Source organism: Natrix helvetica (genome assembly GCF_964273705.1).
Source record: "Natrix helvetica genome assembly, chromosome: 1".
Taxonomy (NCBI): Eukaryota; Metazoa; Chordata; class Lepidosauria; order Squamata; family Natricidae; genus Natrix; species Natrix helvetica.
Genome location: NC_138548.1, coordinates 247,680,616 through 247,706,751, shown reverse-complemented (window position 1 = coordinate 247,706,751; position 26,136 = coordinate 247,680,616). Strand labels below are relative to the sequence as shown.

The 26,136-nt window shown below is 42.1% G+C and overlaps 1 protein-coding gene across 1 annotated transcript in view; it reads right to left on the bottom strand.

The window, feature by feature from the left end:
• MYO15B (myosin XVB) overlaps window positions 1–26,136 on the bottom strand; it is a gene marked incomplete at its 3' end in the record, with an annotated part of 106,731 nt that overhangs the window by 2,121 nt on the left and 78,474 nt on the right. The window contains exons 45-58 of the mRNA XM_081963086.1: window positions 25,831–25,942; window positions 24,626–24,786; window positions 24,299–24,420; window positions 19,049–19,112; window positions 17,852–17,924; window positions 15,679–15,755; window positions 13,085–13,161; window positions 12,022–12,152; window positions 11,640–11,734; window positions 9,699–9,776; window positions 7,640–7,736; window positions 3,832–3,980; window positions 3,235–3,356; window positions 1,664–1,794 (exon numbers count right to left, since the gene is read on the bottom strand). Coding sequence (XP_081819212.1) covers window positions 1,664–1,794; window positions 3,235–3,356; window positions 3,832–3,980; window positions 7,640–7,736; window positions 9,699–9,776; window positions 11,640–11,734; window positions 12,022–12,152; window positions 13,085–13,161; window positions 15,679–15,755; window positions 17,852–17,924; window positions 19,049–19,112; window positions 24,299–24,420; window positions 24,626–24,786; window positions 25,831–25,942 — 1,489 coding nt within the window. The remainder of the gene's footprint in view (window positions 1–1,663; window positions 1,795–3,234; window positions 3,357–3,831; window positions 3,981–7,639; window positions 7,737–9,698; window positions 9,777–11,639; window positions 11,735–12,021; window positions 12,153–13,084; window positions 13,162–15,678; window positions 15,756–17,851; window positions 17,925–19,048; window positions 19,113–24,298; window positions 24,421–24,625; window positions 24,787–25,830; window positions 25,943–26,136) is intronic.

The window sequence follows — 26,136 nt, the reverse complement described above, 5'->3', positions numbered from 1 at the left end:
TAAAGCAAGAATGTGGCTCAAAGCCAAGCCATTGAAGCTGTGGCACTCTCGAAGCTGCCCAAACCTCCAGACCCAAACACTTTGCATACCCAAGCAGTTGCGCTTGGACAGCTATTGCCATACGATGCCCTGCCTGCAAATCATCCCAGCTGGGTAATTACAGCACAGTTGGAAAAGGCTCTATTTACATGGGAGCAACATGAGAGACTACATCTCTTCTTATAGTTACAACTAGCTGATAACCCAGTGTTGACTGGATAGTTATTTATAGGGGGAAAATGTCCGGACCAAAGGTAATTTCTCATGTTGGATTTTCCACCTTACCAGAGGGAGCCCCCTTGTGGAGTACAGTGAAGCCATTACCTTGGCAACTCCAACTGTACAATAGAAGCCATTTTAAGGCACAACAGGCTGTATCTTAACAGAACACACACACCGAGGGGTGTTAGGGATAGGGTCTTACCCCCACAGTATTTTTTTCCAGAGAGTAATTTATGTACCAAGATTGGTTGAAATTACTCGAGGTGTTCCAGAGTTATGTTGGAACACATACACACACACACACACACACACACACACACAGCCATATATACAGTATATATATGAATTAGGAAGATGTCTGTGAACTGCTTCTAAATGTTATCTGGCTGTTCTGAACTGAAAACATTTTTTACCCTCTTGCTACCATGGCAATGGAGCTTGCATATCTCTGTCAAAGCATTTTTCCTTACTCTCTTGTTGATCCATATAGTCCTTGCCTCTGGCCTATATATAAAAATGAATATTTATACATTGTGAAGCTCCTTCACAGAATGAACAGACTGTAATTGTTGCTATATTCTTGGAGAAAATGGGTTTACCCACAATGGTTAGCTGTGCAAGTAGTTGTGGAAAACATGTGTAATAATGTCTTGAACAGATTTAAAATAGAGAGCTACCCACAAATTGCCCCATGTACAGGTAGCCCTCAACTTACGACCACAATTGAGCCCAAAATTTATACAACAAATGTGAAACATTTGTTAAGTGAGTTCTGCCCTATTTTACGACCTTTCTTGTCACAGTTGTTAAGTGAATCATGGCAATTATTCATAGTATCGCAGTTGTTAAGTGAATCTGACTTCCCCATTGACTTTGCCTGTCAAAAGGTCGCAAAAGGGGATCACAGGACCTTGGGACACTGCAACCGTCATAAACATGAGTCAGTTCAAGCGTTTGAATTTTGATCCTGTGACCATGGGGATGCTGCAATGGTCATCAGCGTGAAACATGGAAAATAAGTCACTTTTTCCAGTGCCATTGTAACTTTGAATGGTCACTAAATGAACTTTTGTAAGTCGAGGACTACCTGTAATGAGCGGGAGAGATTCTCCACTGAATCACAGCACTTGCAAACTGAAATCATCCTTGGAGGTCATCTACGCATACAAATATACAACTTAGATGCATGCAGTAATAAGATGATATAGCAATAAAGCCATGCCAAAATCTTGCCTATTGAGGATAATTATAAAACGCATGTAGATATACAATGTACATACAACTTTGGAGGAATGTAGGTATAAAAAAACATCCCATGCTACCGCATTCAAAACATTTCAGGGAGCAGCATAAAACCAGAACCAAAGCTAAGATGTCAATCAAATGCAGCTGTTGAACTCACCAATAAAGCGTACTTGTGCCTGCAATGGCTGAAGTGGTTCTAGGGTCTCCAGCTCATAAGCCATGGCAATTTCAACAATGTCTGGGCTGAGGTGGGTGATTGAAACAGGGATGTAATTCTTCAGTTCCTTTCTATTTAGACAAATAGAAGAGATGGACTTGACCATAAACTGAAATTGGAGAGTATTCAGAAAAAAACACCTTCCATTTGTGGGGAAGAAAAGCTAGAAAAAACTGCATGAAAGCTAAGCGTTAGTGTGCAATTTGCGAATAGAATAGAATAGAATCCTTTACTGGCCATATTCATATGAGTAAATACAGGAGGTATGGGAGGACTGATCTGGATGGAGAATCAGGATAGGATCCTATGCAGAGGCAGGGAAGTTTAACTGACTGCTGTTTAGAGTCACTCTGAGGGAGATGGACCGTTTTTAAATTATGCACACACCCATTCTTGTCTGAGGTCCTTGTTTTTGCGTATGGTACATTGTTCATTTTACATATGCTTTTTTGAAAATGGATTAATAGACAGCTATCTAGGTTTTGGAGGGGAAAAGAAATTATGCAACAGAACTTGGGGTGTTACAAGGGTATGTATGCTAACAGAGCATCATCTGTAAGGAATTGTTTTAATGGAAAATACAGAGATGGTCATGGTGGTGTCTCATTTCCTTAATGCTATAGGTCAGTGATGGCTAACCTTTTCCAGACCGAGAGCCTAAAGTGCGCGTGCATGAATGTGCGTGCATGCACCTGAACCAGGGGTGGGTTCCTGCCAGTTCTAACCTCTTCTATAGAAGAGGTTAGAACTCTACAGTGCCGTTTAGAACCGGTTCCAGCTCCCTCCCCCCTCCCGTCCGCACATCATCGAGATGAAGAGGGAGAGGAGGAATTCTGGGAGCTGAAGTCCACAAGTCTTAAAGCTGTCAAGTTTGAACACCCCTGAGTTTTTTTTTCTAAAGGGTTAGGGGTGCAAGGGTCTTGTAACTTGACAGCTTGCACACTTCAATGCCAGAGTTCCTGAGCCAACATTCTGGTTGCTAAGCAAGAGCGTGGTTAAGTGAGTTTCACCACATTTTACAAGTTGGCCACGCCCACCCATCACATGGCCGCCAAGCCATTCCCACAAAGCGGGCCACACCTACAGAAGAGGTTCTAAAAAAAATTGAAACCCACCACTGACCTGAACCCCCAAAATGCAATGTGCACACGTCTCCCACACATGCACTCCTCCACATGTACCCCCTTGCATGAGCACACGACCCCTGCATGCCCTCTGCACAGGCGCAGTAGAGACCTGAAGACCAGCTGGCTGGTGGGAGGTGCGCATACATGTGTGGCAGAGGTGAACTGGGGCAACGGCTCACGCCCACAGAGAGGGTGCTGCGTGCCACCTCTGGCACGTGTGCCATAGGTTCTCCATCATGGCTATAGGCATTTGGAGTCTAAGCACACCATTTATCTTTGGGACCACTTCTTACTTTATATAAATAAATAAATCTCCTAGTCCACCAACCTATTCTGAATCGATATGCCTACCTCTCTTCCAAATTGATATGCAGAAAGACTTACCTTGTAGGGATGGATGGAGCTCCTCTGGCCCAGTGCTGAAGCAAAGCCAAGATGCCCAGCTGCTGCCCAAGTTTGGTGTTGTGCTGCAACGAGAGTGTTCCTCTCATATAATTCTGCAAGACCTAGAAATAAATAAGCCACAAGGAGTGTTTGCTTTGTACTTCTCTGTAGTAGATTTTTAAAGCAGGCATCATTGACGGAACATTTGTTGCAACTCCTAACATTAACCTGTGATAACAACAAATATTTAATAAAAAGTAAATACAACAAATTCAGCAAAGTGGGAATAGGAATTTATCATGGACTCTTAGCCAATACATGAGTCACCTTCCATAAGAATGAGACAGCCATCCTTTGCATCATCATCATCATCTCACATTTTCTCCAGGAGTTCAAGAAGGCATATATGGAGATCTGTCTTAATTTTATCCCCACAACAACCCATTGAACTACTATGGGCAGAAAGTCACTGACACACACTGTCCCACATTCAATCCCACTGTGTTTTTATGGCTAAGTAGTTCAGGCTTGAACCATAATCTCATACAAGCTCTTTACAGTCTTGCGAGTAACAGTGCAAGACTTTCCCTTTCGTACCTGGTTATAATGGACGTTGATGTAGACCTCATTATCAAAGTGCAACGGAATCTTCCAAGTGATCCTGCAGAAATGTAGTCCTATTGAATTTTCTTCTAACAAATAGTCTTGGACATATTCCTCCTGGTGCAAAGGCCTCCTCATCTTCCCTGCATAGGATAAAGAAGGATGGTCATAGCAATAGCACTTAGACTTATATACTGCTTAATAGTGCTTTTTACAGCCCTCCCTAAGAGGTTTCCAGAGCGAGCCTATTGCCCCCAACAATCTGGATCCTCATTTTACCCACCTCGGAAGGATGGAAGGCTGAGTCAACTTTGAGCCTGGTGAGATTTGAACTGCTGAACTGCAACTAGCAGGCAGTTGAAGTAGCCTGCAGTGCTGCACTCTAACCACTGTGCCACCTCGGCTCATGCCATCCCCATCCAAAGCACTGAACTTAGAGGCAAATATTTTAAGGTCAACCTATTTCCTCCAATATAAGGCAACCTTATCCCCTTTAACTTTATTATATGGTAATTTTGCAGTCTTCAAGCTGATAGCAAAATGTAGCAAATATGTATTCAATTCCACCTATTAATCTCATCCAGGTTTTCTGTCAATTTTCACTGAACAATATTATCACTTATCGTGCTTCATCAAGATGGTAACATTTTCCTCCGTCTTTCAAGGGTGTCAAACTGGCGGCCTGTGGGCTGGATGCATCATTCACAGGTCATGCCCACCCCAGCTCCACGCTGGGGAAAATGTCGTGATATGTCATGTGACGGCAACATGTCGCCACGAGTTTGGCACCCATGGTCTACATCTTCCTATCTTCATCTCATAAAACTTTTAGTTAAACTTCCTTTCAAATTTAGTTATTCCATATAGAAGCCAAAAGAAAAATGGTCATGACAGAAGGAGAAATATATATTTGGTATCATTTGAAAGCAAAACATGACATCTACACCTACACTTAAAAGGAGCAGATGCAATTTAAATGTTATTTTTAAAAAAGCAACAATAAAAAAGCCATAAAAGAGCTGCCAACAAAGACATGTGCCTTAGCAAGCAGTGACGTGCGGTCAGTGGAGGCAAGGGAGGCAGGGCCTCACCTCTCTTCATGGAATAATAGTATATAATATTATATACTATATATATATAATATTATATACATCAGGCCGGCCGTGCCCGGGAGCTGCGGAGGCAGAAATGTTGTTGGCGCCTCCGGATGACGAACCAGTCGCTTGCTTTCGTCATCGGGAGGCCGATAACATTTCTGCCTCCGCAGCTCCCGGGCGCGGATGGACGGAGGTAGCCAGAATGGCGCCGAGGCAGTCCGGTGGACGAGTGACCGAAGATCTCGCTGCCTCGCTCGCTCGTTCGCTCGCCGGACTGCTTCGGCGCCATTCTGGCTACCTCCGTCCATCCGCGCCCGGGAGCTGTGGAGGCAGAAATGTTGTCGGCGCCTCCGGATGACGAACCAGTCGCTTGCTGTCGTCATCGGGAGGCCGACAACATTTCTGCCTCCACAGCTCCCGGGCGCGGATGGACGGAGGTAGCCAGAATGGCGCCGAAGCAGTCCGGTGGGTGAACGAGCGAGCGAGGCAGCGAGATCTTTGGTCACTCGTCCACCGGACTGCCTCGGCGCCATTCTGGCTACCTCCGTCCATCCGCGCCCGGGAGCTGCGGAGGCAGAAATGTTATCGGCCTCCCGATGATGAAAGCAAGCGACTGGTTCATCATCCGGAGGCACCGACAACATTTCTGCCTCCACAGCTCCTGGGCGCGGATGGACGGAGGTAGCCAGAATGGCGCCGAAGCAGTCCGGCGAGCGAGCGAGCGAGCGACGCAGCCTGATCTTCGGTCGCTTCCAGAGCCGGAGCGGGATGGAGCAGCCACCGCCTTGGAAGTGAGTCGCGCGGACGGAGCTTTGGGGCTGAGGAGAGAGGCAGGGACGGAGGGAGTGGGGGGAGAGGAGCCGCCCCCCTCACCCCCCAGGCAATGGGGAAAGCTTTCCCGAAATGGGGGGGGTGTCGCGGGAAATAAAAAGGGCGCACGCTGGGGGGGGACGAAGGAGGCTTTGGCATGCCTTAGAGGCGGGCGGGCAAGCAACGAAAGGGGCAGCGAGGGCGGGCGGTGGCTGCAGGCAGCAAGGCTTGAGCGGGGTGAAAGCGCAGCCCCTTTCGTTCCTTTCCCATTCACCCCGCTCAAACCTTGCCCGAGGGAGCTGGGGATCGGGCTTTGGGTTGGTGGGAGACCTTGAAGGAGTGGGGGGCGGAAGGGACTGGTGCCGGTGGAGGAAGCAATGCTACGCCGCGGTCCCCTTAATGTTTACTCAGGAAGGCGGAGAATGAGACCACGTGTGCTGCACACGTGGTCCCATTCCCCGCCTTCCTGATGACGTCACCAGCCTCCCCAGCCATAACCCTCACCGCACGTCACTGTTAGCAAGCAATGAGATTTTAACATTAGAAATGCTAATATAGCGATGGCTACACTCTAAGAGCTTAGTATCAGCAAACAAAAGGCATTGATAGCTTTTTCATATTCCCTACCTCAATGGATTTTCTATGGAGAGAAAGAGAACGATGGGTGAGGCAAATATGTGAAAATAAAAAAAGAAAGATGATGGTATTTGGACCCTACCTCAAATTTCACGAATGAGGCAAGAGATTGCTCAACAAAAGCAGAATTGCTCTGGGAGCAACCTGGGTAGAAAACCTAAATTAAATTCTCTTAATACTGTACATTACCATGATCAAGTATGGCAATTAACAGGCTGTGATTTCTAGAAAGGGCTATAAATGTGCTATTGTATCAAAAACTGGTGCAAAAAAGACAAAAAGGTCTTCCATTGCTATCTGAAAATATGTAAACTGGCCCAGATGCAGGAGTACTGGCAGATCTTCTCCTTTAACAGGAGCAAACCATCACAAAGCCACACTTTGAATAGACAAAGGCAAGATCCTCTATCACATACATATCATAATGCGGCCCTAAAACCAAAATCAGGGCTATTATTATAAATACATTCTTCACATGTAAGCCTACAAAAATTACAGTCATGTGAAAATATATATATACCCTCTTTGAGTTCTATGGTTTTACATATCAGGGCACAGTAAAACCCATCTGGTCCTTATCAGTGCTTAAAAGTAGGTAAATACAACCTGTTCAGATGAAAAAGACGTGACATATTACACCATGTCATCCTTTATTTTACAAAAAGAACACCAAAATGGAAAAGCCATGTCATATGTTGTTGTTGGTCATCTAAGGTTGTATTTACCTACTTTTAAAAACTGCCTAGGATCAGGGACGCGGTGGCTCAGTGACTAAAATGCTGAGCTTGTCGATCCAAAAGGTTAGCAGTTCAAATCCCTAGCGCCACCCAATGTAGTGAACTCCGGTTACTTGTCCCAGCTTCTGCCAACCTAGTAGTTGGAAAGCACGTAAAAATGCAAGTGGAAAAAATAGGGACCACTTTGGTGGGAAGGTAGCAGCGTTCCGTGCATCTTTGGTGTTTAGTCATGCCGGTCACATGACTACAGAGACATCTTCAGACAGCGCTGGCTCTTTGGCTTTGAAATGGAGATGAGCACTGCCCCCTAGAGGACCAGATGATTTTTACTACTGGTCTGTCCTGATATGTAAGAACATTGAACTCAAAGAAATTTTCTTTTCTTTTTCACGTGACTGTATATAACCCCAGAAAACTAGGACCCTGGCAGTAGAAGACAATGGGAAGGAGAAAGCTGTACTAGAGTGAAACTCCATATTTATCAGATTTCACTATATTGAAGTTGACCATTAGTACACTTGCCTTTGTCTTTGTCGGCTAAGATGGCAAATTCTTGGATCTCCCTCAACTCAGTAACTCCTATGTGTTCGCAAATTTCCTTTAACACATCGGCTGTAACCTACCATCAGAAAAAATAATAATTTATGTAAGTGTGTGCAAATTGCTTTGTCTGGACAAATGCAGTCTGCCCAATGCAGTCTAAGGCAAAGAAAGTCTTGAACTCAGCATCCCTCATTTAAAAAATCAGAAAGCGTAAGGGAGATAGACAAGGAAGATTTAATTTGTTTCATTCCATTACTTTAAAAAAATAGTTTGGCACGGGAACAATCGCACATAAAAAAGCAAGTTGAGAAACTGAGTGAAACAAGACCTCCCCGTTTTCAGAAAGATGATCTGGCTCGTTTTGGATTTTGCACAACAAGCGAGAGAGAATTTAGCATTCTTATCATGAGCTTAAATCTAAAGTGTGATTGTGTCTACACCTCTCATCAAACAGGTTACAAAGCTTTTCCCAAATCAAAAAGAACAAAGGTAAAAATTTGGAGGGATTCCTAATGTACCCATTAATATTTCAAAGGAAGGAACACGAGGAAATTAAGTCAGGCCATTCAAATATTTATTGTCTGGTGTGACTGCAAATTCAGGTCTTTCTCATTAATATCTGCTACTTTTTAACCAGGGATGCAAACCACGGTTGCCAAGCTCCCTCGATCTTCCCTCCTCCCCTCCCCAAAAGACTAGAACAAAATATTACAGGTATGGTTCAGGTAATAAGACACAAGAACTTCAAAAGAAAACTAACTCAAAACTAATTAAGGAGAGAAGCAACCTAGAACTAAGGAGAAATCTCCTGATAGTGAAGACAATTAATCAGTGGAACAACTTGCCTCCAGAAGTTGTGAATGCTCCAACATTGGAGGTTTTAAAGAAGAGATTGGACAATCATTTGTCTGAAGTGGTGTAGGGTTTCCTTCCTAAGCAGGGGGTTGGACTAGAAGACCTCCAAAGTCCCTTCCAACTCTGTTATTCTATTCTATTCTATTTGAGCATAACTGAGTAACCCAAGATGCAGACTGGCCTTTTATTTTATTTTATATATATATATATTTATTGTTTTTACATTTAAAACAATGCAATGCCACGGAGTCGGGGTGATCATATATTCACATTATGTACAGCTAGTTTCAACCATTAACAGTAATTCTACTTAATACATTGTCTGTCCTTCTGTTCGATCACAATATATACATTTGTTCCAGTCTTGTCATCTTAACTTATACCAATCATAACATCTATTCCATACCTCGAAATATTCTGATTCCCCTTTATTTTTAAGTTCCAAAGTGAGCCTATCTGCTTCTGCACAGGCCAACACTTTTCTGATTATATCTAGCTCTGATGGTGTATTTTCTTTTTTCCAATGCTGTACATAGGTTATGTGCGCTGCAGTCAGTATATGTATAATTAGATAGAGTGTATCTTTCTTAAACCCCTCCGGTATTATGCCTAGGAGAAAAGTTTCTGGTTTAAACATCATTTGTTCTCCCACCATTTGTTCTAACCAGGATTGAATCATTTTCCAATATTTTTTTGCCTCATTGCACGTCCACCACATATGGTAGAAAGTGCCTGGTGTTTTTTTACACTTCCAACAATTTGGGGCCAAATTTTTGAACATTTTATAAAGCCGTGCTGGCGGGAGATGCCATCTGTAGAACATCTTGTAAAGGTTTTCTTTATACGCCATAGCCAATGTTAATTTCTGATTAAGTATCCAAAGTTTTCCCCACTTAGCCAGTTCCACATTGTAACCGAAATTTTTCGCCCAGGCAACCATGGTTTCTTTGACATATTCTTCCTCTAGTTTATATTCCAACAAGAATCTATACAGCACTTTGATCAGTCTGTTTTCTGGCAGACTGGCCTTTTAGATGTCTGCATCAAAAACGGCTCTTTGAGTGTCCTCTCAGTAAGGCAACAACAACATTAATTTTATAAAAAGAAAGAAAATGCTCATCACCATGGGTATGTGGAGCACCACTCCACAATATCCTTTTTAATGGACTAAACAGGAACTTACAGTGAATGTCTTAATCTTTGTGCTATATGGCAGACCTCCAGGTAAGATGATTGATATCTGGCGCAAAGAGTGGCCCTTCTGACAACGGGAAAAAAAGAATCAGTACAATATAGGCATTTTTGTTCCTAATTGAAAGCCAATTCCTGGCAAAAATTGAGCCCTTGAGAAATAGAATTGAGCATTTGAGTACAGGCAGTCCTCCACTTACATTGATTCATTTAGCAACTATTCCAAGTTACTTACTAAATGACTTACAACAGATCCTCACCTGACGACGGTCACAGCTTCCCCACAGTCAGGGGATCAGTCATCAGCTACTTTGCAACCACCAGCCTGTGTTTACAATGGTTGCAACATCCTGGATGCATCTGGTCACCATTTGCAACTTTCCCAGCCAGCTTTCAGCAAGCAAAGTCAATGGGGAAGCCAGATTCGATTAATGACCAGCGGTTTGCTTAGCAACTGTAGTGACTCACTTACTAACCATGGCAAAAAACATATGTAAAATCTGGCATTGTTTAATTAACAACCACCTCGCTTAGCAACAGAAATTCTGGTCCCTATAGTTGTCATAAGTCAAGGACTATCTGTATTTTTATCCTTCAAATCAATGGAACTTGAAGCAATGTTTTAGTTTAATATTTGATTTAAAAAATAATTTTGATGAATGCAAATACATATATCTGAGTTAGTCTTACTGGTTGAGTTCTTAGCATTACTAAGTAAATAAGTTAATAAGTAGAAAAATAATTTCTGGATCATTGTAATTACCCATATGACTATGATGGATACAGTATAGCAGTACAGATCTTGTTTTCCTTCAAATATTACGACATCTATTATTCCAGATACATTGTTCTACATAACACATGTCCTATCTTGGATGTCTTCCCTTATAACTGCTTGTAATCAACTCAAAGAAGAATTCGTTTGACCAACATATTCTGGCTTACTTATTCAAAACTTCTTAATGAACACCAAGGATGTACGCGAAATTTACTATAAATATGTTGTCAGGCCTGGAAGCCATCTTTTGCATTGGGCCTTCTGGCCTACCACATTTACTGCTGTGGGAAAATGGGAGGGGGGATTATATGAAGTATGGGAGATATATAATCAAAATAACATTCCTTTCTCACAGAGTCAAGGACATCTTGCCCTGTACCTGGAATTATGGGACTACAAGGCATCTCCAGTTGGGATGGTGCCTGATTGGACCATGCGATGGACATGTGGGTGCTGGGCAGGGGCTTGGAGTTTCATTTGGGTGGGGAAAACCTGGAAGCTTTCAGATTCGGGTTTTCCCAGATGTGCCAATATGACATTTCTAATAAAATGGAACTTTGAGGAACTTCAAGCCTCGGAGTCTTCTTTCACTGGGGATGTTACTTGGAACCCTGACAATTTGTGTGCAAATGATGTGATCTGTCAAAACAGGTTTTCTCATCACGTAAGTCCACAATTTGCTTCTAAAAATTTTCCACCCCAAAGTCTACTTTTTTTTCAAATACTTACTGAAAAATATAGGAAAATTGTGCCCAAGAATAATGAACCTTGGGGTAGTTGGGCTCTTTAAGGTGATGCTGCCAGAGGATGAAGGTGTTCAAAATATTAAATTCTAAAACATTTGAATGATTTGGCATAATTCTGGACATCAGACCTCCCTAAAGATGTAATACTAAGCAATACAAATATATCTTTCCTCAAAAAAGCCTTTTTTCTCACACATCAACTTGCCTTCAAGCCTGACCTTTATAAATCATGTTCATGCAGGTGATTCAACCTCAAGCTGCACATAAAAAAAGATGTTCTATTCCCAGTATTTGCTTTGTTTTACCATCTTCCCCAGCTAGATCTTTTCTGCTTTTCTGCCTGGAAGATTTGCTTCAGCACCCAAGGGGGAGACATTCCCACCCTGACCCATATCTGCTTCTCATTTACCAAAAATGCTCTCATCTCCGCCAAAAATGGCAAGTGTTGACGGCTTCCATACGTGATCAGTTTCCTCAGGTTGCTCTGGCAATCCTCGGCTATTCCTGGGGATAAAAAAAAACCACACACAAGGTTGAGCATACGATGTAGGAAGTGTGACTGACATTTAAAGAGGCTTCTGCTAAAATAGAATTAGGTGCTGGAACTCATGCATGAGTTCCCCACCTACCTTCCCCATACAGGACTGAGGGTTGGCTATTGATTTCTGACTACTAAAAGGATGTTAAGGAACACACAGAAATGAAGGGTTGGTGGTAGATAGACTGCAAGCATGGAAAATAACACCACAGATTCTTCACAACTAATGAATAGGAGGAGACAGGTCATGTACCTGAGCAGGGGTGGTTACTATCACAGCAGGTCTCCTGCAAAAACTCAATGATGTAAGGTTTCAAGGTACTGGATGGGAGGAAGTATCCAGTCAAAAGGCTGAGGAGCTGCCAGCCAAGGTGACAACTGTCCCTGGAACAAAGAAAGGACCGTGAGAGACTTTGAGCACGTCTCAGAGATCACAAATGAAAAGATTTCTTGTTGACTAAAAGGGGAAAAGTAAAGAGATAAAACTCTGAGGGGAAATAAATGAGAAGAAGGTGGGAAATGAAGAAGTACAAAAAAGGAATTCTGAAGTGGGAAATGTGAAAACAGCTGTGCAAAGTCACCAAATAGCCACATCACAAATTTTAATACACCATTGGATCCCACCACCACATAACACCCTGCCCTCCCCCCCCCCAAAAAATGAAGTGAGGATATGATATAGAAGAGGTTCCACAAATCTACAGTGCCGTTTAGAACCGGTTCCAGATCCCTCCCCCCACCCATCTGCACCTCATCAAGATGAAGAGTGAGAGGAGGAATTCTGGGAGTTGAAGTCCACAAGTCTTAAAACTGTCAAGTTTGAACACCCCTGGTTTTTTTTTTCTAAAGGGTTAGGAGTGCAAGGGTCTTGTAACTTGACAGCTTTAAGAATTGCACACTTCAATGCCAGAGTTCCTGAGCCAACATTTTGGTTGCTAAGCAAGAGCGTTGTTAAGTGAGTTTCACCACATTTTACAAGTTGGCCACGCCCACCCAGTCACATGGCCGGCAAGCCACTCCCACCCAGTCACATGGCCAGCAAGCCACTCCCACAAAGCAGGCCACACCTACAGAAGAGGTTCTAAAAAAATTTGAAACCCACCACTGCCTTGGCCCCTTGGCAGTGTGGGGCAATGAGGAGTTTGGCCCAGTACTTTGGGCTGATAGCAACAGGAGGAGATACTCCTGCAAGTGATCAGGTGCCACACGGTAAAGGTTTTTTATAAGTTAAAACCAACAATTTAAATATTTGTCAAGAATCAATCAGCAACCCATGCAAGGTGTGAAGAATCAGTATGACATTCTTTGGTGCTTACAGATTAGGATTCCCGGTGATCTGCTTGATAACCTGGCAGTAAACCTCATCATGCAGAGTCTTCTTGTCTTTGCAACACTGTAAAAACCCAGTGGGGTGGGGGAGAAATAATTTAGTTTCCTCTTCTCTTGCAGGCCACATGGGAGGCACTAGGATTACCCCTGAGCTGAGAGACACTGGAATATAATTTTTTCTGCAATGGTCCCTAATTGTACTTTTTGATCTTGAACTCCCAAGATTGGAGTGTTATCTGGCACTTTTCATTGTTTGTTTGTTTGTTTGTTTATTGGATTTATATGGTGCCCTTCTCCCAAAGGACTCAGGGCGGCGTACAACATTAAAAAAAAAACATATTACAAAAGTTAAAAAAGAAATTAGATAGAGTATCCAAAAACAAACCCAATTAATATGAACAATAACATCTAATAAAATTAGATTAAAATTAACAATTACATCAATCATTTATTTTATTTTGTTCAGGCCAGGCCGGCTTGCTGGAAAAGCCAACTTTTTAGGGCCCGTTGGAAGGACCGAAGGTCGGGGATTATGCAAAGCTCCGGGGGCAGCTCATTCCAGAGGGAAGGCGCTCACACAGAGAAGGCTCTCCCCCTGGGGGTTGCTAGCCGACACTGTCTGGCCGACGGCGCCCTGAGGAGGCCAACTCTGTGGGATCGCACTGGATGGTGGGAGGCTACTGGTGGCAGTAGGTGGTCTCGCAGGTACCCTGGGCAAAAGCCATGGAGCGCTTTAAAGGTCATAATTAGTACCTTGAATCATACCCAGAAAACAACCGGCAACCAGTGCAGGCTGCCTAAAAGGGGTGTAACATGGGAGCACCTAGGTACCCCCCATGATAACCCGCGCGGCCGCATTCTGGACCAGCTGAAGCCTCCGGGTGCTCTTCAAGGGCAGCCCCATTGGACTCTGAGGTCAGATTGAGGTCAGTATCTCGTGATAATCTGCATTGTGGTTGATAGGAGTACATGAAAAGGCCTTTGGTTTCTGGATAAAGAATCCAGAAACTGGGACTTCTTATTCCACTTAGCCATTACAGCTCTAGCAAGCAGAATTTGGAGGCCAAAGAGCAAGTTATGTGTACCATAGAAAAGGAATCAGGAATGAATTTACTGCTGAACTCAGAGCAGAAGCTCAGATCTTCTCAAAACTTTAACAAAAAGGACCCAAGGAAACAGAATTAGCTTACCATAGTTTGGAATAAACCAAACTACATATCAACCCATCAGTGCAAAATACATATAAACCAGGGGTGGGCTTCAAAAATTTCAGCAACGGGTTATCTGCCTGGTTGCTGGGTGGGCGTGGCCATGGTGGGCGTAGCCTAGTCGGCCTCCTGCATCATGGTAGAGGCATTTTCACCTTCCCCAGGCTCCGGAGGTTTTCCTCGAGCCTCTGGGAGGTCGAAAACTTTCTCCCCAAGGTTCCGGAGATTCTCCCGAGGCAGGAAACGGCCCCATTTCCAGCCTTCTGGAACTTCCAGGAGGCCTGTTTTTCCCCCTCCCCAAGCCTCCATGTAGGCCCTGCACTTACCTTGCATCCGAAACGGGCCGCTTGGAGACTCCTGGGAGGGGAGAGACAGGGTGGGCAGGGCCAGCCAGGGGTGGGATTTGGAGGTTCTCCGAACCATCCATAACATTAGCTACGGCTTCTTCCGAACCCGGGCGAACCCGTAGTAGCCCATCCCTGATATAAACCCATTAGTGATAAGAACTCATATTTTGAAATGACTCAAAACGTGCAGTGTTTAACTTCTTTCCTTTTCTAAAATTTTTGTTTCTTTTCTCTCTTCCCATTCCCTACTTTATCTTGATTGTCAGCTGTACTGTCTTGCTCCCTCTTGATATCTTTGATCTATGATCTATTATTTTGCAAATTGTTAAACTCTGCATAATTTAATTTAAGATAAGATAAGAGTTCATAGAGTTAGCTAAGGGGAATAGAAAGGGAAAATAAGCATCTGAAAATCAATCTCCTTTCAAGGCCATCAATGGCTAGTTACTTGCGGGATCGCATCCTGCCCCATACATCCCTACGACCAATCTGCTCTCACAGAGAGGGACTCCTCCGGGTGCCGTCCACTAAGCAGTGCCAGAGGGCGGCGCCCAGGAGCAGGGCCTTCTCTGTGATGGGCCCAGCCCTCTGGAATGACCTCCCCCCCGACATTAGGATTACTACTGACCTCCGCTCCTTCCGTACAAAACTCAAGACCCACCTTTTCCAGCTAGCTGGCCTGGCTCAACTATAGTTCTATCTCTAATCCTCCTGGCAATTTTAAACTTTTTACACTTTAAAATTCTAAATTGGGTATTTTAATTTTTAACTTTATTATTATCGTTGTTTTTGTATTGTAACAATTGTTGTGATTTTATACCTCCGCCGTGTAATGTAATGTCTAATCGTGTAACATGTGATTTATTTATTGTACGCCGCCCCGAGTCCCTTCGTGGAGAGGGAGCGGCTAACAAGTCTAATAAATACAAATAAAAATACAAATGCCCCTTCAGTAGAAATCGGATGACCTTCCAAGTCTCATGAGGCCACTGTTATCTACACCAATCCACCACAAGAGTCACAAACCTGAAGGATGTCATAGATATAATCCATCTTATCTTGTTTCTTGAGGCCTGGCTGGTCTCCCATGAACCTCATCAGAGCTTCAAAATAAGAAATCAGCATTAATCTTAGCTGGAAAAGTAAAATATAGGGTTACGGCACTGATTCCCAAGAGGAGATTCAGGGGCCTCTCTTTTGATCAGTATTATCACCATCAAATACAAAAAGTAGAATATATCTAAATTTATCTTCCACTTAGGAAAGAGAAACTGCCAGTGAATTTGTGTGATTTTTCCTAAGCAGTGTTTCTCAAACTTGGCGACTTTAAGTCCTGTGGACTTCAACTCCCAGAATCCCCCAGCCAGCATAGCTGGCTGGGGAATTCTGGGAGTTGAAGTCCACAGGACTTAAAGTCGCCAAGTTTGAGAAACACTGCTAAAGAGGATGATTCAGAATAACAATTAGCAATATATTTTTTGTGAACATCTGTTGTTCCCCAATTATATACAATACAATGCAATGCAATGCAATGCAATGCAATGTAATGCAATGCAATGCAATGCAATGCAATAGAATACAATACAATACAATACAATACAATACAATAAAACTATAGACCTGAATGCATGTGATTTCACTGTTCTTGTACAAGATCTCTGAAAATTATCTGAAAATGTGGGAGGGGAAATGCATAAGCACCATCTCATAAAAACTTGCAGGGCTGCCTAGGGTCTGAAGTATTCCTGATTCTTGCTAAAGAATATGCAAATATTTTAAGTGGGGGGAGGGGATCAAGCATTGCATTTAAAAAAGGTTTCTTATTCCAACAGTGTTTAAAATGTCTATGCATAACCAAAACCCCTTTTACAGGTTGAGTGTCTAATATAAGTATTTGATTGCATCCCCTTCTCACATTTCATTTTAAGATGACTAACTACTAATCCTTTCTCTCCTGTCTCCATCGTTCTTCTTTTATTTACCACATTGTGGCACTGGAAAAGTTTCAAAAAATTCAAAACTAATATGGAGTTGCCCTAGCAAAAATATAGTCTTGATAGTTGATTTTGAGAGAACTAGTAAAAGTAGAAATATTCTCAGTACCTTTCCTGAATCCATAGCTAAATAAATAAAAGTTTAATCAGTGCTATGGCAATAGCACTAGTCATAGCAACAGCATAGCGATAGCACTTAGACATAACCTGTTTCCCTGAAAATAAGACCTCCCTGGATAATAAGCCCAATTGGGCTTTTGAGCGCATGTGCTAAAATAAGCCCTCCCCTGAAAATAAGCCCTCCCCAAAAATATTGCAACACAGCAGCAGCCATGAGGTGACCACACTCGCCGTCTCCTGCACCTCAAAAATAATAAGAGCTTCCCCAAAATAAGGCCAAGCGCTTATTGGGGGGGGGGGGGTCAAAAGAAAATAAGACCCTGTCTTATTTTCAGGAAAACACGGTATATACTGCTTCACAGGGCTCTTCAGCCCTCTCTTTAAAAAATTAAAGTTTTTTTATTTTTTCATTTTCATAACACATAACCACATGTATACTGTTACATAACCAACATTATTTTATATTGTTAAATATTAACATCAATTTGTCTTACCATCAACTCCCAAAAAACAATTATTGGCTCCTCTGCTTTCCACACCCTGTCCATCACTTTCTTCTCCCTCTCTCCTCCTTCTCCCTATCTCCTTTCCACCCTCTGTGCAAGATCCAAGATCCCTCTCCAAGATCCCTCTCACAGTTACTATTATTGAGCAAGGAACCACCTATACTGTACCTGTGCATTCCGTTTTTATTGCCTAAATGTAGAACCTTACTCTTTTCACCATTGAATTTCATTTTATTAGATAGTGCCCAATGTTTAAGTTTGTCAAGATCCTTCTGTATCTTAAGCCTATCTTCTGGAGTGTTGGCTATTCCTGCCCGCTTGGTGTCATCTGCAAACTTGATGAGTTCCCCATTTATTCCCTCATCCAAATCATTGATGAAGTTGTTGAAGTGATTTACAGAGTCAGCATATTTTCCCCAACAATCTGGGTCCTTATTTTACCAACCCCGGAAAGATGGAAAACTGAGTCAACCTTGAATCAAACTGCTGGCAGACAACAGTCTGCAGAATTAGCATCCTAAACACGGCTCTTAGACTACCAATCACTTCTCATTGATTCATGAATGGACCATTACATACTCAAAAAAATTTTTGTAGCCAAGTCATTCAACGCATCATCAGAATGACACAGGAGAGCTTCCTGGATTGGTACCTACAAAGGCAGAAGGCAGAGATTCAACAGAAGCAGTGGATTCTTAAAAAGATATGCAGAAAATGATGGACGTGTCCTCCTTCACCAATGAAACTTAGTACGTGACTAAGCAACACTTTTTCTGATGATTTTGCACAAGAATAATTCATTGGGGAGCCACATTTTATAGCTAATGCTGGATGGAATCCGAGCCAAAAATGGGTAAAGGCCCCCAACTCGCTTTCTTTTCGTCTCATCTGTTTTCTTCCTCTATCTTTTATTTTGCCTTTCTTTCTTACAGAACTGGCTCATATAGTGAAAGGATCACATCTACAAAATGTTTGGATTGGTTCCTTGGTTCCTAAATCTGCACATTTACTCAACGGGCAGTAAGTGGTTTTATGGTAGTTACGCCTAATTGAAAGAGGGAGGAACTTGGTCCTTACGTGGCATGTTGGAGCATTCTACATAAAGTAGGTCTCTGTGAGTAGGATCAGAACACAGACTCAATTCAACTGAATCTAGCTTTCATTTCAATTCCAATTTCATGTAATTCCAAAATCCACTTCATATGAATAATTCCCACGTCTTTAATAATGTTCCCTCTTCTGTCCCATGTCAAAGTGTACTTCGGTAGTAATTGTTGGGGAGGTGGCAGGAGCCATGCTACGGCTCCAGGGGTTGCTTCCAGGGCTTGGGGGCAGGTTGCATATTCAGGTATTGAAAATAAAACTTTTATCAATTAGAAAAAAGATAATGCCTACATTTATTGCTGACTGCAAACCCCTTATGGACTTCATGCAGAAAACAGGAAAAAATGATTTATAGTTCTGTTTATTAGACAGGATAGATTATATAAAGAATACTTCAGTAACTTTAGAGAAAGAGGCAAATTTATCATTGTATCTGCCATAATGAAGATTTGCGGTTACTTCTTTCTGTCTTTTTTCTTTCTCTTCTAGTTTGATTTTTCCTTTCCTGCGTTTTAAACTTTCTCTTTGATTTCATTTTCTTTTCTTTCTTATGATATATTAATTTGTATTAGTTTTTAATCTTCTTTTTTAAGAACTTTTAATACAGGTATTAAAAAATAAGACCTCTTTCCATACCCCAAATGACAAAGAGGGGGAGGCACTCAGATTTACCTCTGTATGCTGAACCAAGAGAGCGAGGGCCATCTGTTCAGTTTCCATGCCACTCCCTGGTAACCTGGCAGAAACACAAAATGGGGATTTGGTTACCTACAAAATGAATCATGGGAAGCTAGAAGAGATGCTCCAATCTTTAGCAAGTGGTCAGTCCCAGGGACAACCTTTGCTCAGTGGAAAAGCATACAATGATTTGCAGAAGGTATCAGGTTCTATTTATCTCTCACATTTTCAGATTAATTAGGTAAAGGTTCCCCTTGCACATATATGCTAGTCATTCCTGACTCTAGGGGGCAGTGCTCATCTCTATATCAAAGCCAAAGAGCCAGCGCTGTCCAAAGACATCTCCTTGGTCATGTGGCCAGCATGACTAAACGCCGAAGTCGCATGGAACTCTATTACCTTCCCACCAAAGGTGGTCCCTATTTTTCTATTTGCATTTTTACATGCTTTTGAACTGCTAGGTTGGCAGAAGCTGGGACAAGTAATGGGAGCTCACCCCATTACGCGGCACTAGGGATTCGAACTGTTGAACTGCCGACCTTCTGATCGACAAGCTCAGTGTCTTAGCCACTGAGCCACCATGTCCCTCCAGATTAGTTACTTTAAAAAAAAAACAGGTAGCAAATGTGAACAGGTTTTGGTAGAGACTCTTGACATGTTCGAAAGCAGATTTCTGTGTTCATAATTGTTAAACTATGGTCTATGAGCTCTCATCTACTTACAAGGCAATAACTTACATCTATGCTAAAGGACTGAAGCAATTCCCAGTACTGTATTCAAGACCTGTTAACATTTGGTTTAAAATACTCAATAGAAATCATCAGCTGCATACATGTTTCTCCTTCCTGAACGAATAAATAGGGCATGTAAAAAAAAAGAAGCTTTTCCGGGAAAATGACGGAAGTCCATCTATGCCATGGGCTTATGTGACCATGGGTACAGTATTTGCTACCTCCTCTATTTTTATTTTAATGATGCAATTTCAGTATTTTTATTATATTGCACATTTTTAAAATAAGCTTTGTACCCCATTCAGGTTTTCTTGCAAATGAAGCTCACTGTTAAACAATTAAGAATTTATGAGCAAGCTCAGTGTTTACATCACAATCATTAACAGAGGGATAGAATCAAGATCATGTGAAGTGTTAATACCACTTTATAATGCCTTGGGAAGACCACACTTGGAATAGTGCATTCAGTTTTGGTTGCCATGATGTAAAAAAGATATGGAGAATCTTCTCTAATGCAGAGAAGAGCAACCAAGATGATTAGGGGGCTGGAGACTAAAAAAAAAAAAGGAACGGTTGCTGGAATTGGGACTGTCTAGTTTAATGAAAAGAAGAACTAGGAGTGACATGATAGCAGTGTTCCAATATCTCAGGGGATGCCACAAAGAAGAGGGAGTCAAGCAAAGCACCTGAAGGCAGGACAAGAAGCAATGGATGGAAACTAATCAAGGAGAAAAGCAATCTAGGAGAAATTTCCTGACAGAAGTTGTGAATGTTCCAACACTGGAAGTTTTTAAGAAGAGATTGGATAACCATTTGTCTAAAATGGTGTAGGGTTTCCTGCCTGACTAGTGGGTTGGACTAGAAGATTTGCAAGGTTCCTTCCAACTCTGTTATTCTGTTATTTCATAATTTTCTTTTGGGTGCTGGAGACAGGAAAACCCACTGTTACATTCTTGAGGAACGTGACAAGAACAACTGTGTGCTTTGCATCTTGAGCTCCATCAATCTTTCACTTGGCATCAATCCTAGAAATAGTTGATAGCTTATTCTCAATCCTTCTATACTAAATAATAGTTACTTGACAAGTCTGTCACAACTTTCTTTTGTGACACATGATCTTTCCATTTATCTAAGTCACCTAATTCTGCCTTTGTGAAATGAAAATCTTTAATCTAAAATTATTAATATTGCTAATTGCTCAAAAAGACTAATTCCATGGACTTTTATGAAAATTTGAGACTCTGAAGCATCTTGTTCTCTAACAGCACAGGCTCACTGACCAATGTAAAGAGCCCCCCAGATTAATTATTATTATATTAAATTGGAATTCAGAAATACTACAATAGCTCTTATCTAACTGTGACAGTTCTACTAGCATCAGCTAACCCCGAACAAGTTAAGTGAACTAGGAGGTGCACCAATCTAAAATTCTCTAGCATGCCTTGGGAAACATGGTTTCTTTTATCTGAAAAACAAATCTTGGTTTGTCCCCAATTTGGGAAATGCTATCCACCTGTTAATGAGGAAATGCAATTATGATCACTTTATGTGAGGTGTCTTAAGCTTTCTGGAGTGAAATACAAAATGAAGTGAGCAATAAGTACACTTTCAGAGGAAATCACATCATTTGTTACTCTACAAACCTGCAACAAAGTCAAAAGCTATGATATTGATGCAGCTATTAATAAAGAAGACTTCAAAGGAGCCCTAAAGCTAGAGCAAGTATGCTGGAAGTGAAGAAGAATGCACAAAATGTTTTGAATCAAGCCATCTGAAATTCAAAATGCCCCATTTCAAGTAGGAAACATTCTGCTTCAAATTCAAAAATAGATACTTTGATTGGAACATGGGTGTTTTGAGATTCCAAAATACTTAAAACATCCTCTTTGATATATCATGAGGAGATTTCAAAGGCTCAGGATCACTTCCGAAGGGCATCATATCTAGTAAATATTTCCTAACTAATCATGATAGGTATTCAAAATCTCTGTGTGGATCAAAGATGAAGGCATCTCTTTAGATAGGCTTTCCTCAATAGTCTGGGATTTGGCTTTATCAGCACACGTATTTCCTCAGATTGCAATTCTCTTTCCTCAGTTTGGCAATCTGTTTCTTAGTTCCACTGAACCTCAGTGCACTGTCAATTTAAAAAGTTCACATACTTTTTCCAACATTTAATTCTTTATTGACACACATTTTAAATAAATAAAAAGCAGATACTGTGTAAGACGATTATACAAAGGTAATTATAATTAAATCAAACATTGCAGATTAAATAAATACACGAAAAGAATTGATTACAACACATCAAGCGTGATTTCACTAAACAAAATGGTGGGAAAAGAATTAAATTTAGACCGTGATTGGGATTTGGTTGAAATTTAACAGGATGAAGCATAATAACTTATGGAGAATACACAAGGGGGGGGGGGTGTTTGCTGTGAGCACGTGCATATAAATGAAATATAAAAATATTTATTTGGAGATAATTAAATCATGGGGAGGGGAGAGGAGAGGAGTGAAGAGTAGAAAAGGAGAGGAGAGGAGAGGCTTCTTTGGAGTACAATTACTAACTGGCTGTAATGGATAGCAATTTTGTACATAGCCAGTATTTTCCATATGTTGTTAAAATATGGAAGTTCATTGTGATATTTTCCAGAATCATCCAGTTATTTCTAATCAGCAAATTAGCAAAATTTCAGCTAGTCAAGCAAAGAAGATTTTTTATCCAGTGCTCCTAAACCTGTATTTCCAGTAGAATGGATAAATCAGAAGGAGTTTTGGGAGGAATATATCTGAGCAGCTAGGAGTCGAGGTAGCTTCTGTGATCATTCTGACAGCATAGCAATATCTTTCAAATAGATCACCAGCCATTGAAAACTTTGGTCCCCCTCCATCTCTGGCATATAAATATTTTTCAGGAGGAGGATCAGAAGGCTTTTTTATATGACTGATTGAGCATCTATCCTTGATAGCCATAGCGATAGCACTTAGACTTATATACTGCTTCACAGTGCTTTTACAGCTCCCTCTAAGTGGTTTCCAGAGTCATCCTATTGTCCCCAGCAATCTGGATCCTCATTTTACCCACCTGGGAAAGGTGGAAACCTGAGTCAACCTTGAGCCTGGTGAGATTTGATCTACCAAATTGCAGTCAGCTGGCAGTCAGCAGAAGTAGCCTTCAATACTGCCCTCCAACCACTGCCCCACCGCGGCTCATAATATAGTTATGTGGTTGATAATGTAGTTGATCCTATGAAGGTCCCAAAAGATGTGAGATTTCAGTTGCCAGTTGGTTATGAAAAAAAATGCCCTATTTGCAAGTAATAGAACAGTTTCTTCAAGCTATCTGGATAGGAATAAAGGTGCTAGAAGGACTCTTTCCTTTGCATGTTCTTTATTTAGCTCTCTGATATCTCCTTTATTTTTCTACAGTGCGTATCATGAATGAAAATGTAATTCAGAATGGCAGTGTCTGAGGCATTAGTGAAGGTTCAGCTACTTCTATGTGCCTTAAAACGCTGAGAAACAAGTGATCTCAAAAGTGTATACCTGGAAAAGGTTTGGAAGGGAGGGGGGGGGGGAACCATGCCCAAATAAACTTGACAGTGGGAAACAAAAGGGTTTTCCACAAGGAACAGATCCTCTCTGTGTGGCTAAAGGAACCGGAAAGACAGTCCCAGAGTATTATTTAGTGGTTTGTTTAACCTATTTATACACCATTTTTTTTCATTAACACAAGAAATTAATTAACATCACCTAGATCAGCAGTCACCAACTGGTGGCCCATGAGAAAATTTTGGTGGTCGGCAGAAAAATCTTTGCATTTTTGCATTTTTTATATTGGCACTAAATCAGGGATCCTCAAACTACAGCCCCTGGGCTGGAAATGGCTACCTGAAGCAATTATTCCCACTCACTGACGGGATGGGGTCCTTCAGGCACTTAGCTTGGCTGCCTTTTCAGTAGCTCCAGCCCTTCCCTCCTTCCCTCCTTCCCTCCTTCCCTCCTTCCCTCCCTCCCTCCCTGGGAGTCCAGGTGCTTCAGTGAGCGGTGTGAAAAACTTTGGCAGAGTTTGCAGGGGGGCCGATCTAGTGCCAGGGCTGGCTACAATACAAACATTAATTCTTGGCTGTATTTGAGATTCCTAGCTGCAAAGGACAGCAAACCTAGGGTTGACTCCAGGTGCTTCTCTCTGCTAAGAGATGGCCAAACTAAGTGCCTGAAAGTTCCCTTCCCATCACTAATTCATATTAGTGGTCCACAGGATTTAAAATTATGAATTTAGTGGTCCCTGAGGTCCGAAAGGTTGGTGATCCCTGACCTAGATAATGTCTGAATATTTGCATACAGCACGTATGAACAAGGTTACATTCATCAAACGAAGCATCTTTTCCCATGCCGTCATAACGTAAGAAATACAAAGCGGGCACACTAGCAATCAAACTGAAATTAAATAGATTGCAGTAGCGTATGTTTAAAGGTTGTTTTTTTTTTGCTACAGAATACCTACATGAGTCTGGCTTCTCGGAAATGTGCCATCGCAAACTCCATCATAGGGTAGTGGCAAATATCAACAGATTTTATAGGTGTGCTAGTCCTGGTAACTTCTGACTCTGTGCTGGAGGCAGAGGTCTGAAGAGACAGAAAATCAGTCATCAGACAACCGGTATTCTTTGTACTGAAAAAATTCATCCTGTGGTATTCATATTCCATCTCTTGCATTGTCTTCATACTTTGCAATCTCTGCAGACGGTTTGCATTTCTTCAGCAACACCACAGTGTCCTCCCTTCACTTTCTTGCATGACTAATCCCCTTGGTCTCTGCTTCAACCCTCACCTCCTCGATAACCGTTTTCTCCTGGGTGTTTTTCTTCCAGCCCGTTCGGACTTCTTCCTGTTGATTCATGTGGAGGTTGAGGTAATCGGGAGCTGCCACCACCTGCACCATTCCAGCAGGGAAAAGGCCAGAGCGCCCACCAATAGAGCCAAACTGCCAACCTGAACAGAAAAGGTGGAAATTAGGATGGGCAACTTTCACTTACATTGTCTTTGTGATGTATTAGCCATAGGACAGCCTCTCCAAATCTGAATAGGCTACTGATTTGTGAGTTTGAAACTCCACAGAATTCTTTAATCAGCATAGCTATTGAGAACTGTGCCACAAAAATTAGCTTGTCTGATCGAAGCATGTGTGTGTATGTTGTCATTATGGACTCTTGGAATTAGTTATTTGTGGTCGGATGATTTCACAGAATTGAGTTCCTGACAGACAAACACATTACTAAGTATTCAGTAATGTCTAAGAACTCTCAACAAATGCAGCCATATTTGAATTTGAAACATCCCGTTTTTTGAGCTTGAAACGCCTTGTTTTGAATGTGAGACAGGCAAGAGGCAAACTTTTGAATATATTGTGTTTGTGAGCTTAGAACTGTCATGACGAACCTATGGCATGCGTGCCCAAAGTGGCACTTAAAGTCATCATGCCCAGCCTTGCCTGTTTGTCTTCCGGGTTTCTGGCATGCATGCATGCATGCACGATGATCAGCTGTCCTTCGCATGCGGAGCAGAGCTGTAAACCGGTGTGCGCATGTGCGCCGGCCACCTGATGGTTGGGTGTGCATGCATGCCAAAACTTGGAAGTTCGGCTTTTCCAGAGCGTGATCCTTTCACACACACGGCAGTGCCGAAAATCAGCCTGCGCATGCGCACCAGGCACCAGGATCATCGGGCACGCTAGAACCCAGAAGTTCAGCTTTTCTGGAGTGTGTGTGATATTTCCATACACTTAGTGCTGAAAAGGTTTGCCATCACTGGCCCAGAAGGACATAAGAGATCTGTTTAGAGCAGGGGAATTCTGGGAGTTGAAGTCCACAAGTCTTAAAGTTCCCAAGTTTGGACACCCCTGGTTTAGAGCATGAAACAATTCCAAAATGCTCAAAACCAGGTACTGCAGTTGGCAGTCTTTGAAGCAGCTGTTTCACTCTTGACAAGGAGTATTTTGAGGTTGAGAGAGGATACATTGTACTTAATCTTTCTCACCTGGCTCCAGCCCCTTCATTGGAAGAAGTCGAATGAAGTCACCTTTCTTGAAATTTAGGAGGCTCTTGTCATCTGTCACGTAGTTACGCATAGCAATGACATAGTTGGAATCCTTTGGGAAGGACCGGGAGACGAAAAACAGAGTTAAGGGGTTGAAATGATCGGTAGTCCTCAATTTACAATGGTTCATTTAGTGACCGTTCAAAGTTACAATAGCACTGAAAAAAGGGACTTACGGTCATTTTTCACATTTACAACCTTTGCAGCATCCCTATGATCATGTGATCAAAATTCATACCCTTGGCA